At 55.0% G+C, this 16,909-nt stretch overlaps 1 protein-coding gene across 9 annotated transcripts in view; it reads right to left on the bottom strand.

Annotated features, from left to right (window-relative positions):
- Positions 1-899: 899 nt before the first annotated feature.
- ZBTB7C (zinc finger and BTB domain containing 7C) overlaps positions 900-16,909 on the bottom strand; it is a 376,550-nt gene continuing 360,540 nt past the window's right edge. For 8 of the 9 annotated variants that reach the window (XM_057527128.1, XM_057527130.1, XM_057527133.1 and 5 more), the window contains 2 exons: positions 14,211-15,434; positions 900-3,796 (listed from right to left, as the gene is read on the bottom strand). In XM_057527128.1, coding sequence (XP_057383111.1) covers positions 3,145-3,796; positions 14,211-15,434 — 1,876 coding nt within the window. In that variant the 3' untranslated portion in view covers positions 900-3,144. Of the gene's footprint in view, positions 3,797-14,210; positions 15,435-15,631; positions 15,653-16,909 lie in introns of those variants that run through there. The other variant, XM_057527129.1, reaches the window with a different exon arrangement.

Raw genomic sequence — 16,909 nt, 5'->3', positions numbered from 1 at the left:
CCAGGGTAGGGAAATGATTAGCCTGAGGAGTCCAGACTTGAAACCCAGATCTGTTCTTTTGTCTGGACTGAGAAATGCTGCATTGGGTTTATAAGAATGCTTACCATGGCAAGAAAAGGGATCTGATCACAGAAAAGAGGCTTGGGCTTAACCCTTGGTTATACAGAAAACGCAGTTCAAAGACCAATTTTACTCAGAGAGTCTGTGCTCCAGGTTCTGAGTAGAGTTGACGCCATTCAATGACAGCAATATATTTTCTTACCTCCTTCAAGGCCTAGCATTCTGTTTGGGAAAGAGGATCAGGTGAACAAGGAAGAGAAGTCCAACTCCAGTGCCAAGGAATAAAAGGAGGAGGCCCGAGATGGTAGCAAGGCCAGCCAGAGGCTGTTCTGTAATCCAAGCCAGGGAACTGGCAGGACTGATGTGTTAAAATGGTCAGCAACCCTTCGACTCTCCCTTGCTCACACACAACAGGCTGTACCTGCATATGTAAACACACACATACACACACACACACACACACCCCCCCTCACACTCGGAGTCATAGATACCCAAAAGCTTATGATCAAGCAGAGCCTTACAAAATGCAGGGGACCACTGACGATCTGAGTTCTGGCCTCGCCACCACACAACCACCCACTGTCACCTGCAGTGACAATGCAAAAGGGAATCAACCTGAACCAGGGAATTGAGTAAGTGTGGCTTTCTTTTACTTAAAACGCTGTCCCTCACATTATTAAATAAGGGTCAAAGATTTGTGTTTTTTATAAAGGCATCTTCAACATTTTTATAAATTTGTGACACCCAATTGTCAACCTCTTAAGCCACGAATGTCTACAGATAGTCTTGTGGCTGTCACCTCTCACAGAAGTGCAACTCTCAATATCATTTAATCAAGTCAATTAATACTGTTTAATAAATAGGCCAGAAAATTAGCTGAGAGTTTTTCTCGGCGGGATGCAGCGTGCGACCAAAGTTATGGAAGATTGTCCCTTGAATCACTAAGGCAAACCTTGTTGAGTGTCATTTTACATAAAGCAATCACATAAAAAAGTTATAAATAGAAAAAAATTCCAAAGTTCTCCCACAGACAGGGAAACTGAAATGTCCCCCCCCCAAAAAAAAGGGAAACAAAACAAAACACAACCATCCCTACCTCCACGACCCATTTGCTTCAAGTTCTTGATCATACAGTACTCGACGTCTTTGGATATTTTACAATGTACAACTCCAAACTGCAGCCAAGAGAAAACAAAAAGAACTAACCAGTTGTCTGACAAATTGAGTTTATGAGAAGTCATTACTTTTACAAAATAAAAACAAAAGCCCCAACACCACTGGTTTCTAATTTGTTTGTTTTTCCTCGTTTTCCCTTAAAGTTTGGGTCAGCCCCACTCCCTTGGCTGAGGCGGGGACACAGGCATGTTGGCTGGTGGGTCCCAGAAGCGAGGGCCAGAAATGGAGACAGGAGTGTGAGAAGCGGCTGCCCAGCAGATGACGTCTGAGGACAAGAGGGTGTCAGCAACAGTCCCCTCTGGCTGAAAGGGCAGCTGGTGGTGTGTGGAGTCATGGGTCTCTTCGCGGGGAAGCTGGGAGAGTGACAGAGTCTGTGGTCTTCTCTGGCCTTTTTGTTTGTGTTTGCTCAGGAAGAAGCCAAGGCAATAGGAAGAGCTGAAGTCTCTGTGTCCACAGCTCCTGGATTGGGGACACCAGCCCTGGGCCATCTGTACAGAAGAACTCTCCTCCCTTCTCTGGGCTACTGAGAAACAAAAGCAAACTCAGCAAGAAAAGGGAGGGAAGGGCAGGAGATGGGAGAGGAGATCAGGAAGGCACTGGGCCAGCAGAGCTGTCTTCCTTCTCAGGACCGGCTACATACCAGAGAGCCAGGGAGAATGCGTGGACAGCCTTCACTCACAGAGCCCTCCAAGCCCATATTGGAGCCAAGCCTCTGACTTCCCACACCAGACAGCTGGCTTCCTCCCTGGGGGACCACGGAGGGGTTGAGGGTGTTCAAACACAACAATGCCAAAGTCCTGAGAAGCCCACAGCTGAAAAGCAAACATACACCTGGGTAACTGAGCATTTTGTCTGTTTCCGAGAATCAGGTGGAGAGGGGCAGCTGCCAGGCGTTAAGAGGAGGCCCCCATTCCTTCTGTGTTGGCCCTCAGAGTCCTGAAAGACTCCTAATGGCATTGGAGGGACCACGCAGAGGTGGGGACAATGCGAGATGGTAGCCCCCCGATGCGCACAGTGGCCTGCCCAGAGGGCAGAGTAGGATTTAGAGTTCCCCAAAGCTGCCTGGGGGCTGTGGACAAGCTCACCCCAGCCCTCTTCCTCTGTTACCCTGTCTAGTTTGGCCACATTTCTCACCTGTGCCAACGTAGAGGTGGACGTGATAAAACTAAGTCCAGTAAAACAGTGTCACCAGGGACGTTAAGACTGCAAAGCTCCTGCTCTCTCAAGGCTTCTCTCTGGAGGGATGGGCATGTGTGAGTGTGTCGGTGGGTGGATGGGAGGGGGAAACAAAATTACCAGCCCCCTTTCACAGCAGGGTGAAACTGGGGTACAGAGGGCTGACCTGTCTGCGGTCACAGGACAGGGAGGGAAAAATGGGCCCGGACTCCAGGAGCCCCCCTCCTGACGCCGGGAGGCCTCCCTGCCAATAGGGCACTTCCCCTAAGGATCCCAAGACCCCTGGAGATGGGAAAAATGACCCATCGGAACAGTGTCAGCAGGGACTCTGCCTTAGAGTGGTGGGGCTCAGGATGTGTATCTCAGGACCCTACCTTCATCCCTGCTCCATCCGGTCTGCCTCTGGCCAAGCCACCTCCCTCCGTCTAGCCCCACACAGCTCCAAAGTGCTCCCGGACACCTGGCCTGGGGCCTCCTCTTTGGCATGGGCCCCTGTGAGTTTCTGTGTGAGAGCAGAGAGACAGCCGGAGAGAGGCCAGGCCTTTTGGGAGGAGATGCCCATCTCAGACACCAGCAAAGGGGAGGCAGCTGCCTCAGGAGGCCCAGAAAATACCACTGCGGCTGCTATTTTTTTCCTTTTTCCTTTTGAAATAAAAAGTTCAGACCCATTGGATGGGGCAGGTGGGCCTGGGAGGGGACAGGGAAGCAGGACTGGGGTTGATGAGGACCAGCCTAGTTGTTGGCTTCAGACATGGAGGCCACGTGGTTGAGGCCGGCGAGCCCGGGGAGGCCGGCCAGGCCCGCGGCCCACGGGTCGGGCAGCGGGAAGTAGGGACGCGCGGCGGCCACGTTCTCGGCCAGCGCGAAGGCCAAGAGGCCCCCCGCGTTCCGCTCGGCCTCCAGCTGCGCGCGCCCGAACAGCTTCATCTGCGTCTCCTCGAACTGCCGCTCCAGCTCCTGCAGGCTCAGCGCGCCCTTGGGCGCCGCCAGGAAGTGCTTGGCGGGGCTGGGGCCCGGGAGGCACACGGCGGCCCCGCCCAGGTGGCCGCCCACGTCACCCAGCGCGGGGGGCATCACGAAGGCCGCCTTCTCCGGGGCCGGGCCGCCGGGCCCAAAGAGCAGGCTGGCGGCCCTCCAGGCGGCGGGCTTGCGGCCGCGCCGGGGCCGGGCCATGCGGCAGCTCTGGCGCTTGATGTGGCGGTGCAGGTGGTCGGAGCGCGTGAAGCTCTTGTAGCAGAACTCGCACTGGTAGGGCCGCACGCCCGTGTGGATGCGCATGTGGTTCTTGAGGTCGTAGTTGTGCACGAACTTGGCGTTGCAGTGGATGCACAGGTAGGGCCGCTCCCCCGTGTGCTTCCTCATGTGGATCTTCAGTTTGTCCTGCCTGCAAGGCAGAGCCAGAGTCAGTCCCTGCCCAGAACCCCAGGCGCCGCTGCTCACTCTCTGCTCCCCTTCCTCCAGAACCCGCTCAGGCTCCCGACTGCTGCGGTGTCAACCCTCAGGAATGGGACCCCCGCTAGCATTCACCTTCAACTACTGCGCCACCCCAGACGGGTGTGCCTCCTCCCCTGGATTAGAGAGTGGATCAGGAGCTGGGTCCAGAGAGGCTGCTGTCATTCCAGAACACCTGTTACGCCTAAGCTCAGAAGAATGACGTGCCCACTCTGTCAGGGCCTGTTTCATAGACTGGAAAATAGACTTGCTGGGGACATAGGCCCCGAAAGTCAGCAATCTTTCACTAGCCCTCCCATGCGGCAGCCACTTCTCATACTGGATTGCGCCTTCAGCTCCACTCTCTCCAGGCAACAGGGTCTTTCCTCGAGGTTCACCCTGGTCCCATCCCGGCCCCTGGGCTGTTGAGACCTGTCAGTCCTCAGCGCTAATCTGGGAGGCTACAGGGATGAGGCACACCTTATGCAAGTCTCCTGCACTGTGGTTTCTTAGCCCCAGCTCTCGGCTCTCCTCTTTGTCTGCAGACAATTCCAGGGTTTACAAAAGAGCCAGGTGCAACAAGAATGCAGCCTAAGCTAGGGCAGAGCTTTTCAGGGTTTAAGCAGTATTATTCAGAGGTAAGATATGACGTGGGGCTGCGGCTCCCATCAGCGGGTGTGGGAGCCTCTGCTCCAGCAGCAAACCCACTGGTAACGTGATGGGTGACCTTAGGTGAGTTACTTAACCTCTCTGCACAGAGCCGAACCTAGCATGAGACGTCAGTTCCTGTTGTCCAGAGCTGATGGAGAGAAATTCGGGTTTGTGTTGAGCTAGATTCAACACACCTCCTGGTGGTCTTGAAAGGAAAACGGACATCTCAAGGCTGTTTTCGTAAAGACTGAATGCTGCATAAACCAGCGAAAGGAGCCTTTCAGCCACGCAGAAGTGGAGGCAGGTGAGCTTCGAGAACTCTCAGGATCCTTCTGCAGCCTTCCTTGACCAGGCCCGGCAGGCCAGGAAGCTGTGTCCAGCCTCCCACCTCCTCCGTGCAGGTGTGGCTTGGGTGGGGCATCTGCCTGTAATTTTTGGCTCGGCTTTGAGGTTGGAGCAGATGTGAAGCCCAGGCATCCGCCCTAAAATGGCCAGATTTAAACCACACTCAACATAACCCCAGGACAGCAGGAGCGGGTCCTGGTCTCCTGGTGTCCCCTGGCCACTAGAGGTCTCACTGGCTCATTTTCTGGCTAGTTCCCCAGGGGCGGGGCAGGAGAGAAAAGGGCATTCAAGAGTACCCTGGCAGGGACCAGGGGAGAAGGACCAAAAGCACAGATCTGTTTCTCCCACCTGTGCTCCCTGGAAGGCTGGAGGGCACCTGGGGGGGGGGGGGTGGAGAGTGGGGCGGGCAGGGAGGAGGAAGGGAGAGTTGGTATTCTTCACACACCAGGCACTGCCATCCCCGTCCCTGCCCTTCCCACAACCCACCAGCTGCCCCCAGGCTGCACAGTAAGTACCCCGCTGTGACATCTCATGTGCCCTTCTGCCACCAGCATGCTGCTCTTATGGTCTTTGTAACCCACATTTCACCCAGGTGATTGGATTTTTGAGCATCCTGGCTAGTGGATCTCAAAGCTGATGAGCCATTATCAGGGTTTGATGAAACACAGAGTGCTGGGCCCCCCTCCCAGACTGCCTGAGTCAGTAGGTCTGCGGGGGAGAGAGCAGAGAGTTTGCGTTTTGAATCTGTTGCCGGATGCTGCTGCTGCAGCTGGTCTGAGAACCACTGGCCTGGGTTAATCCTTCAGTTGGCTGGTGGGCAAACTGAGGCCCAGGGAGGGTTAGGGTTAGGACCAGGGAGGTGAAGTCCCTAAGGTCACCGGGAGGGTAATGGCAGAGCTGGGGCTAGAACAGCCTAGGCCTCTCTCCTCAGCACTGCACTGTGACCTGTGTAAAAATGTAGGGGTGGGGTGCAGAGTGCTATTTGTAGCCCTAGAGTGACGCTATGCCGTCCTGGGGAATACGTCTCGGGACTCCACACGTTCGCTCAGGCTCTGATGAGACACTGATTCTAGGTGGTTGGCTAGGCTCACTCACTGGCTGAGGGACTCATCCTCACCAGGGCCTAGTGGAGGGTCAGCTGAGAGTCACCAGTGGGGCTTTAAATACATCATCTCCTTCAATCCTCACTACAACCTTATAAGGGAGATTTTTTAAAAAAAATTACTATTACATATATTTAATAGTATTGACACCCTCAAATAATGGACAATGCAAATGATAAATCTTCAAATGTCAAGGGCCTCTTTAAATATGCACTGCTTCTCCTGAGCTTTTTGTTAGGGCATCTAAAGTAAATCACACTTCAGAGGCGACTGGCCCAAGTGTGGGAGACGTGCTGAGAAGGTGACTATAACTTCCTCTCATTGAGCACCTGCTGTGGGCAGGCAAGTACACCATTTCAATGACCCTGGAAAGTCATTATTCACAGGCAAGGTACAGTGCAGGAAAGGGACCCCCATTAGGGGTGTGGGAGCCCCTGCTCCAGCTTCAGACCCCCCACTAACTTGCTGGGTGACCTTTAGGCAAGTTATTTAACCTCTCCATGCAGAGTTGAACCTAGGGCTAGACATCAGTTCCTATTGACGAGGAATCTGGGTTTGCGTGAGCTCGATTCAACACACCTGGATTAATTTCCTCACTTGGACTGAGGAATCGCTGGGGGCTCAGAGAAGTCAAACAGCTTTTCCAAAGGTACCAGCCGGTGAGGGGCTGAGGGGCATGGAGGGCTATCTGGGCATGGTTTGTTTGCAAGCTCTTCTGAGGATTTTCATACTGAGTGTTCCCAGCCTGAAGCCTGTAAGCTGCCTCAGGAAGTGCAGCCCAAACAATCACACCAGGGCATCTGCAGCCAGCCTTCCGTCTCTGGGGTCAGAAGACTGGGCCAAGCTGTGGGAGCAGCTCAGCCTGTGTCTCCAGTGGAGACTTTTCACGGGAGCAGGGGTGGGGAGGAGGGTGGGCAAACCTCATAAGTTAGTCCTGGAAAAAATTTAGAGAGCATTTAGTTTACAGAGAGCAAGTCTGAATCAGTGGGCCCAGTAACCGGCATCGCTAGCAGTATGCTTCCCAGGACCTTGAAAATACTGATCTAACCCAGCCCATTCCCAGGGACGGAATGGCTTTCTTAAGGTCGCACAGCCTCCTTATTTCTGTAATGACCTTTCCAGGTAGATGTAATGCGCATGTGCATTGGCAGAGCTGGGCCCGGACTCGGCACACTCTAAGAACCGGACCAGGTCCTTTGCTGCCCTGGGCCTCAGTTTCCTGACCTCTAAAATGGGAGGCTGTGCTGCACCATTTTGACCTTTGGTGTTCTGAGAGTGTTTGCATCTGGGTAATGGGCTAATACTGAATCTCTTTCTGGCTGGCTGGCTGGCTTCATATATTACCGCTCTTCTACCCTTGCTCCTTTACGCATCTGATCTGCTGGCAGAGGCATCATGAGTGAGTTGGAATGTTCCAGTCTGACTCTCAGCAGCTGAGCTCTTGGTCACTTTCCTTCAGGACTGGGGGTCCGGTGGCCCCCCTTAAAATCTTCCAAGCCCCCTAACCCTGTCCAAAGGCCTATGTGCTAACTCACCCCTTAGCATGGCTTTGAAGTCTCCTTACAAGCTCACGCCTTCCAGTTATAAAGGGATGAGATCTGGGGGCCCTTGGTGACTATAGTGAACAATACTGTATTATATATTTGAAAGTTACTAAGAGAGTAGATCTTAAATGTTCTCACCACACACACAAAAAAGGTAACTAAGTGAGGTGATGGGTGTGTTGACTAATGTGATTGTGGTAATCGTTTCACAATATATGCGCATATCAAATCATCACCGTTGTACACCTTAAACTTACACAGTGTTATATGTCAAATATATCTCAATAAAGCTGGAAAAAATAACCACCCCGTATCCTTTGCCAGCCCCCATCCCTCCACACAGTACCGCACCCACACACCACATGGACATACTGTTCCCCTAGCAGGCCATGCTCTGGTCAGCTCTGCATCTTTGAATCTTTGTTGGCATGAGCTGGACCACCAGCCCCCCTGGCTCAGAGCCTGCCATATTATGGGATGGATGCTGGTAAGCCCTGGCTCCTTCCCCTTCTGTTCGTATCCTGTGTTTGGATGCCATGCTCCATCCCTTAGGTTCCCACCAGATGTCCAAGCGTAGATGCCAGCATGTGTGCTCTTTCCTTCCCAGCCATGAGCCCTCTTCCCTGCACCCACATCCTTCATCTCTGAGTTTACCCTTGCAAACTGCCCTGCCTGAAATGTCTACCACTCCCAATCCCCCGATCCTTCAATGGTCAAACTCAAGTGCAGTCTTTCATAGTCCCTTCTCTGTCCACCCAGGTCTCATCCTTTGCCCTGACCTTCCAGAACACTTGAACACTGCAGCCCGAGGCAGGTCACTTGAGGGGCAGGGAGGGAGCAACAGAGGACGATCTGTCAGCATCATTCTCTCCTGCCTCCTAAAGGCCCCATACATATCAGCATTGCCCTCCCAGCAAGTCCCGAGCTCTGGTGGCCCAGCCTCCCTGTCTGCACTCTGTGGCCCCAATTCAACCATACAGGTGCTCCTGGCAGATGGGAACACCTGTTCAGAGGCTGTCTTTGCTGCCTTTATTTCCCATGCATGCTATTCCCAGGGCAGGGCCGTCACGTGTGCTGTTTCCCTTAGCTGCCCCTCATGCCTGCAGAGCCACCGCCCTGTCCCTGGCTCCTGGGACCCTGTCTTGTCAGGCGCCTAGACAGCAAGATGATGCAGGAAGCAGCAAATTCACGGACAATGAGCACTGGCTCCGGCAGCTGCAAAAAAGGAACCCAGGCTCAGGGACGTTCCTGTCAGTACTAATCGTGAGCTCGGGTCAGGACCTAACTGTGCAGGCGGTTGGTTATAAGGGCTTCAGTAAAGCCCGTGAAATTGGCCCTTCCATCATTCTCATGAGGAAGAGGAGGCAAAGAGAGGTACTGTAATCTGTCCAGAGCTTTCCTGATCTTGGGCAATATATGGGGTCATAAGTCTGGGCGTGAACTTAGGGAGCACCTGCTCCAACCCCCTCGTGTTACACATGGGGAAACCGAGGCCCAGAGAGGGGAGGAGACTTGGCCAAAGTCACACAGCTAGTTAGAGGCAGATGCAAGCCCTCAGGCTGGGGTTCCTGATCACCACTGCAGTGCCCTTTCCAAGGGGCTGCAGTCCCCAGGAGACACTGCGCCTTGTGTCTCCACATGCCGGCCCTGCTCTCTCTGCACTCGTTCAGCATGTGGCCCGGATGGTACTGGAACCTGCTCGGATAAGAACCCATCAGATGCTTTGGAGTTCTGCCCGGTGCTCATCACTGTACAGTGGGTGGTCATGGCCACGACCTGCTGGTGCGGGGCCGCTTCTCAGAACTCCCCAGTCCAAATCTGACGTGCTTCTCCCTCGCCCTGTCCCCTTGTCTGCCATCTCATCCCTTTACTCTGCACCTGGGACCCATGCCAGGTCACATGCATGCAAGCCTTGATTGGCATCCCCCCTTCCAGCTCGGAGAGCTCATCGTCGAGAAAGATGAGCTAGTCCTGGTGATCTCACTCCCCTGAGTGAAAGGAAAGGGCTCCGGGTCCTGGGCCTCGGTGGAGGCTCCCAAGTGAGGATAACGCTTTCCCAACACCATCCACCCAGACTTCTTGGTAAGCTGATGGTCTGAGACAAATCATCTTCCTGCTGCCACTGCTAATGACATTACATTATCTTAATAAGGTCCCCAGAGCTGCCAGGAGCGGGAGAACTAAGAAAAAAATACAGGGGGAAAAAAAAAAAGCATCAGCTGCCAGGCTCCTGGTCTTGTTTGGAGAGAGAGCTGTCTGGTGCTATGGAGGAATCAGCATTTGGCTTGCACTGGGGGGCAGGGGTTGGGGGCTAAAAGTTGCAGCCTTTATGGGATGTCGGTAGGGGATTCAGTGGAGACTGGGGAAATCGTGGCTCATCAGAGATTGATTTCTCGGGGTACAGAGCTTGGGTTGCCCATCCTTCTCCTCCATGGGACCACTGTCGTCTCAGGAGCTGGTCTCTTCTCAAGTGTGGCAGTTTCTTGACTTCACCATGTGTCCGCCAGACCTGACTGGAGCACCTGTGAGAGCCAGGCTGCGGATGGGATGCAGGGGGCCCAGGAGGGAAGACTGCCCAAGCATGTGCTATAGGGGCTCCCCCGAAAGGCGGCCTGTACTCAAGGACCCATGTGGCAGGACAGGAGCAATTAAGAGCCTTCTGAGGCCTTCACAGACCCAGGCCAGGCCTAGTTGGTGGTGATGACAGGGGTTGGGGCAACGAGGAGGGGGAGGGCCCTGCGAGGTGGGTGGGCAGGGAAAAGCCCCACCAAGGGCAGCAGCGTCCCCCTGCACGCAGAGAGGATGAATGCTTTCTTGTCCTTCCTGGCCCACGTGCTCCCCGTTCTTCAAGGCCCATCCTAGGGGCCACCTCTGGCCCACTAACCCTGTAGTCCTGACCTTTGGCCCAGGCTTCCAGACTTTCTGGGAATAGAAGTAAAGGACTCCTGACGAGGAGGGTCTGGGGGAATCTTGGTCCAGGCCGCCTCTGCCCTAAGTCTGGAACTGTTTCTCTCTCCCAAGTCAGAGCCACAGGGCCAGTTTCATCGGGAGCTGTCTCTGCAGCCAGCACAGGCTGCAGCCGCCCTCAGGAAGAAAATGGTGACCTTGGACCAGGCTGGGGGAGTGGACACATAGACTCAGGCACAGAGGAACTTGGAGTCCAGGTGATCATGGGATGGCCAGAGCTAGGAGGGGACAGCATGGGGCCAGAGATACACAGTCTGGCTGAAGCCTTTGAGGCCTTTCCTGGGGCTCCAGGGGTGTCTCAGAGCTGGAAAAGTCAGTGGCGGGACAACCGTGGGACTGGCTGAAATCTAGAGCCGGCTCGGAGGTGAGATTCCCGACACCCAGGAATAGACACATGATGGTGGGGCTGCAGTCCCTTCTTGGAGACCCACAGAATGAGAGCAGCAAGTGGGCCCTCAGGGGCAGAAGGGGCTCTGTTGGAAGGACACCCAAGGCCCCTCCGCCATGTTGTGCTGCTGAAGTCATGAGGAATGATGTTCCCACGGGGTGTGGACATGCCGGGAGCTGGCATCGGAGGCCATAAGTCAGAGCCTGGGCCACCTTGCAGGGGGAGGGTGGGTCGCTCCAACGTCCCCCAGGAGGAGGGGAAGTGGGATCAACATCAAGAAGAGAGGAGAGGAGGCCTGGCCGGAGAGCAGAAGCTCAGCTATAATTAAGCAAAGACTCGGGCTCCAGAAAGGAAAATAGTGTCCACAAGAAGGACGTGAGGGCAGCAGGTCCGGGGTCGCTCAGCCTCGCCGGGGGTCCAGTCCCAGGTAGTTGCAAGGGAGTCTGGGAATTCCGAGTCAGAGAGGCAGCAGCTGCTGCTCTAAGTGGCTGCTGAAGAGCCTCCAGCTGAGGACGGGGGACAGTGTCACGGAAGTCAGCCACGAAGGGGGTCCCCGTGGAGAGGCTGCGAGGGGACTTGGCTATATAGAGAGTTACAGGCCACCCGGACCTGGACAGGCCAGGGTTGAGGCTCTTTGAAGGCTGAAAAGAATCCTGCAGGCAGCTCGGGGAGGCGACAGGAGGGAAGCAAGGAACCAGCGATTCCGAAGAATGTGATGGGGAGGGGTGTCGAGGGGTGTCCACACGGGCACCCACAGCCCACAGTGAGAAATAAAGTCCCTAGGGGAGGAGGCCAAGAAACTCTCCTCCAACCTCTCCCCACTCCGGGTATCTCTGCTCCTGGGAGGGGGACCCCGGAGCCTTTCTGATCTTTCTCAGGAGGGCCAGTGCCCAGTGGGAACAGAGTGAGGGGAGATGTGGATGGAGGCGGGACTGCAGCTGCGTCAGCTGGAGACAGGCCTGGGGGCCCAGATGGCTGTCGTTCTGCTGAGCGGGACTAGACCGCAGGGAGGGCAGGGCCGGGGGCTGGACTGCCGGAACCGCCGCACAGCTGATCTGGCCTGGAGGGGTGGTGAGCGGCAGGCACAGAGGCCACCCTGAGTGATCCGCAGGAATGTGCTGGGCGGGAGGGTTCTGGAATGCGACCCTCCTATACAACGCAGCATTGAGGCCCAAACCAGGAGGCCCACGCAGAGGATGTGCTGGTGTCAAGAGGGTGAGAAGTCTGTCTTGACTGACGGAGTTTAAAACTTTCCCCAGGGAAGGCAGGGACACAGACCGGCATGGCCCTCACAGAAAGCGGAGTGTGGGAAAGGCCCAGAGGGAAGTGAAGAACGGAAGGGAGATGGGGACTTGGTGGGGGGCAGGGCAGGCTCGCTCTGAGGTATCCTGAGATGCAGTACATCCCCTTGAAGCCACAGACCAGGGTCTCCCCTGGAGGGAGGGGTGTCCCCAAGTATCAGCCATCTGCACAGGGGACAAGCAAAGGAGGTGGAGCCCAGATGGCAGGACTCAGGGGCTGGCTTTTCTGGATCAGGCCTGTGAAAAGTGTCCACGTCTTGAAGTCATTCCCAGGGGGCTGCGGAGAGGCACTGGCTCCAGATGCATGAATTTGGACTGGGCTCTGGTTTATCTTCCATTATCCCTGTGCTTTTGTCAAGGCTTTACAGGTGTTCTGTGGATCTAAGGTGAATTCAGGAGAAGAGGAGGGTGGGAGGTGGAGGTGACATAAGAGTGGCAGGGCCATTAGTGGGGGGGACCCTAGAGGGGGTGAATCTCGGGGACTTTGGGGCCAGCTGCTCTGCAGCGATAAGAGAAGCAAGCACCTGAGGTCACCACTGCTAGGTGGAAGGGGAGACAGCCGGGATATGGGGGTCCCTGCCCCTCTGCACCTGGAAATTCTCCCTTCACTGTCAGCTCGGAGCAGCTGGGAGATTCTGCTGGGGTTTCCTTCACAGAAGCAGCTGTGAGGGGACCCAAGGCCACCTTGGAAACAATCAGCGTTGTCCTTCGAAGCAGTCACTGGAAGAGCCTGCAGAGCCGTTTTCACAACTGTCAGCTGAACATATTCCTGTACCCTCTCTGGCAACCTCAAATAGAGTTTTCAAGCCGCCAAAGAGAGTGAGTCTCGTTACTTAGCAGAACTCATCTTGTTTTTCCCCCAAAAGCACTGCCCCTGATTTGATAATCAACCTGATGCAAAACACTGCACTCTATCCTCAAAAACCAAAGCTTTGGGCCCACTGGGGCAAATCAAAAGAATGAGCCCCCAGAAATTCCCAAAGATGAACTGCTAGGGGGATATGGGGTGACAGCAGCACCACTGGAATAAGTGTGGGTTTCTCAAGGCGGGTTCTCTGATGGGGACGGTGGCAATGTGGGGAAAGGACCTCGTCTAGGAAGTCACAGTCCCAGGGTGGGTAACCACATCCGACACACTGAAATGACCAAGCCCTGATGCAGGGCACTCACCAGAACCTTCTGCAATGTGGACATGGCTGGGAAGGTCAGCCTCACATCAGTGACCACAATCGGCACCAATAGACCACATCTCCCCCAAATGAGGCCCATCAAAACCTTGCACTGGACAAATCGGACCCCACATCATCCCACCAATCAGTTCTGACCACAGAAGTTGCTGTGCAGAGAAGGTACACAACACACGCGTGCTGAATGGGATGGAGTCCGGGAAAGATGAAAGGCTTATCATGTATTGATTTCAAAGTTCAACTTTTATAACAGCATAAAGTTAACCCTCTTCCCAACATGGACAGTCAAGGGGGAGAACGTAAAAGGAGGCCCACCCCTTAGGTCTGACCCAAAATAGGACTGAAAGGGCCTACAGGGGTCTCACTGGGATTCAAGTCCCAGCTCTGCCATTTCCCAGCTGGGCTTACGAGTGGCTGACTAGCCACTGGGAGATGGATCACCTATCTGTGGACAAAGGCCATGGCCCTCCCTGACTTCCAGGACATGGCAGGGGCGGTAGTATATGTAATCCATTCAAGACAGGCCCTGGCATGCTGTCCGGGCTCCAAATAAAATAAAGGAGGGGCTGCACTCCATTGGGGAGCTTCAAACCGGCTTTCCTGGATCTACAGCGGGTGCTGAGATCCCCCCTCCCCACTTCTGCCTTAACCAGGACAGCTCCGCTCTTAACTCTTTGGCATCTTGGCCTTCTACCTAATAGCGTATATAAGAAAATATCTGAAAATCACTGCACCAGCTAATGCCTAGCACCTGTTCTGGCGATGAGCTTGCTGTGCATCTAGGATCCAGCTGGACCTCCCCTGACCTGGGTCTCTCTCCATCCCCGTGGCCCCCGGCCCTCCCCGCCCTGCCCCTCACACCCACAGGCCTCCGTTCGCACCTGGTGAAGCGGACCTCGCAGATGTTGCACATGTATGGCTTCTCCCCGGTGTGGGTCCTCATGTGCCGTGGCAGCTTCCCGGCCCCCATGATGACTTTGTGGCAGATGGGGCACTGCTGAGAGGCCTTGGGCTTCAGCTTGCGCTCCTCCACCAGCGGCCAGGGCGGGAAGAGGCCCCCTAGGTGGGTGGCGCTCAGGAAGTTGAGATAGGCACCGTAGTCATTCTCTGCCTTGATGGGGCCCAGCGGCCCCCCGGGAAGGTCCGGGAACATGTCCTTGAAGAAGTCGCTGGGGAAGGGTGGCGGTGGAGGTGGCGGAAGCTCCTCCTTCTCCTCCTCCTTGATCTTGCGGTTCTTGATGACCAGGTCTAGGGGCCCACTGTCCATGGGCTGCTCGGGCAGCTGGGAGAAGGCACCGAAGTCCCCTGACCAGAGGTGTGGAAAGAAGTCCGGGGCGAATGGAGATAAGGAGGTTCTCCTGTCGGGGATGTTGGCTTTGGGGTACAGGTTCTCCCTCAGCAGAGATTCAATGGAGAAGTCCCGGATCACGCCCAGGTGGCCAGGGCTGCCGGCCCGGAAGGAATCCGGGAAGTCCCTGGGTGTGTCTGAGTAGGGCTTCTCCGAGAGGTGGTCCGTCTTGGAAGGGCTTTGGTGGCAGTTGATGTCCTGGGGGTCAGGCAAGTTTTCTTGATCAGCAAAATCCTCCGTGTCATCGTCCTCCTCCTCCTCCTCTTCCTCCTCCTCCTCTTCGTCCTCCTCATCATCGTCATCTTCGTCATCATCGTCGTCCTCTTTGTCATCCTCCTCCCCCCCGTTCCCCCCGGGCTCCATGATCTCCAGGCACACGTTCACGATGCACTGGATCTCCAGCATCCTGGCGGCGTTGAGGATGTGCTTGACGTTGGAGGCCGTGATGGTGAGCGTGGAGGTGTAGGCGAACTCCAGGATGGCGGCCAGCGCCTCAGGCTGGACAAAGTCGATCTCGTAGACGTAGGGCTGGCTGGCCAAGGTGCCAGCTGTGAAGAGCTTCTTGAAGTACTTGCTGCAGGCGGCCAGGACGGAGCGGTGGGTGCGGTACTCCTGCTCCTGCACCACCAGGAGCACGTCGCAGAGCAGCCCGTCATGCCGCTGCTCGTTCAGGCTGCACAGGACCTCGCTGCTGTGGTTGGGGAAGGGAATGCCGATCAGCTCGTCAATGCCATTGGCCATGTTCTCAGCCAGAGCCCTGTGGGGGCACACACAGGGAGAGACCGGGTTAGAGGACATGGCCCCAGGAGGGGATGCCAGCTCTGGGACCCTGGCCCGGGGAGGCCAGGCTGGTGGGCGTGCTTGCCCACCCCACCCCTGCCCTTGCTTGGGGCTCCCCTCCCTCCCCCTCTGCTAGAAACCCGGCCCCTCTTCCTCAGCTTTTCCCAATCTCACCTGGAATTCAGAGCCCCGCTCAAAAGCTGGGGCTTCTCAGTGAACCACTGGGCTCTTCCCGGGACCCCAAAGGCCCTTGGAGTTGGGCTTGTCATTGGGCAGCTGGCATCTGCCTTTTAGCAAAGTTTGTGGAATCTTCTCGCAGGCACGATTTCACTGAATTCCACTTTGGGAATATGCAATTCCTGAACGCGGGGATGGACAGCCATGTGAAACTCCATCGCTCTGTATGCTACGGGAATGGCGGCTGCTACAGACTCACGCAACGTCTGTGGGTCAAGGGCCAAAGGAGGAATTTTCTCTCATGACTCAGGGCTCCCTCTGGGAGAATGCTTTGGTTTATTTCACAAATCCTCTGACTCCTCTAACAGATTCAGATTTTGCTACTTTTGGCTATTGATGCGGGCTGTACTAACGGAGGGGGCTACTAACAGTAGCTGAGTTGTTCCTCAGCCCAACTTCATATGTGGCAGTCTTAATACCCCAGTATGTCAGAGTGTTACTGTATTCGTGGTAGGCTCTTTAAAAGGGGAATTAAGGTTAAAACGGGGTCCTATGAGAGAGCTCTCATCCAGTATGACTGGTACCCTTACAAGAGGAGAGCAGGGCACAGACACACAGAAGGAAGACCACGTGAGGACACAGGGTGGAAGACAGCCACCTACAAGTCGAAGAGAGAGGCCTCAGAGGAAACCGACGCTGCTGACACCCTGATCTTGGACTTCCAGCCTCTAGAACTATGAGAAAATAAATCTCTGCTGTTTAAGCTCCAGTCTGTGGTACTTTGTTATCGCAGCCCTAGCAAACAGATACAGCTTCTAGGAATCTTAAAAGCGATTTCGTGGCCCATTTTCAGCAAGGGAATGGGGACCTTACGGCAGGTGTTCTGCTTTCTGACCTATTTCTGGCTTCATCTTAGCTGATGAGGTTTCCCTTCATTTGCAATTCTTGATTTTTTAGAAAATACTGACCTCCTATATGTGTATATCTGTGAGCCATTTGACCTATAAATATTTATATTCAATATTAAATTCGAGCTCATTGTTAGCTAATTTATCATGTCTGTATTCTGTTACTCTTAGGGAAACATATCCCTATGGGGAGAAGCCTCTTCTAAGACACCTCAGCATTATCTATACATAAAACACGACGTGCGGCCGGTCATAGCCGCCAGCGGTCGGGGAGGGGGGCGCAGAGGACAGCAGGCACCCCCTCCCTTCAGGGAGCAGAATTCACAACCCAAGTCAACAGATTCAACCTGCACAACAAGCCACCTCA

Source organism: Balaenoptera acutorostrata, chromosome 13 (genome assembly GCF_949987535.1).
Source record: "Balaenoptera acutorostrata chromosome 13, mBalAcu1.1, whole genome shotgun sequence".
Classification (NCBI taxonomy): Eukaryota; Metazoa; Chordata; class Mammalia; order Artiodactyla; family Balaenopteridae; genus Balaenoptera; species Balaenoptera acutorostrata.
Note: the sequence above shows the minus strand (reverse complement) of the source record. Positions and strands in the feature narration are given on the sequence as shown.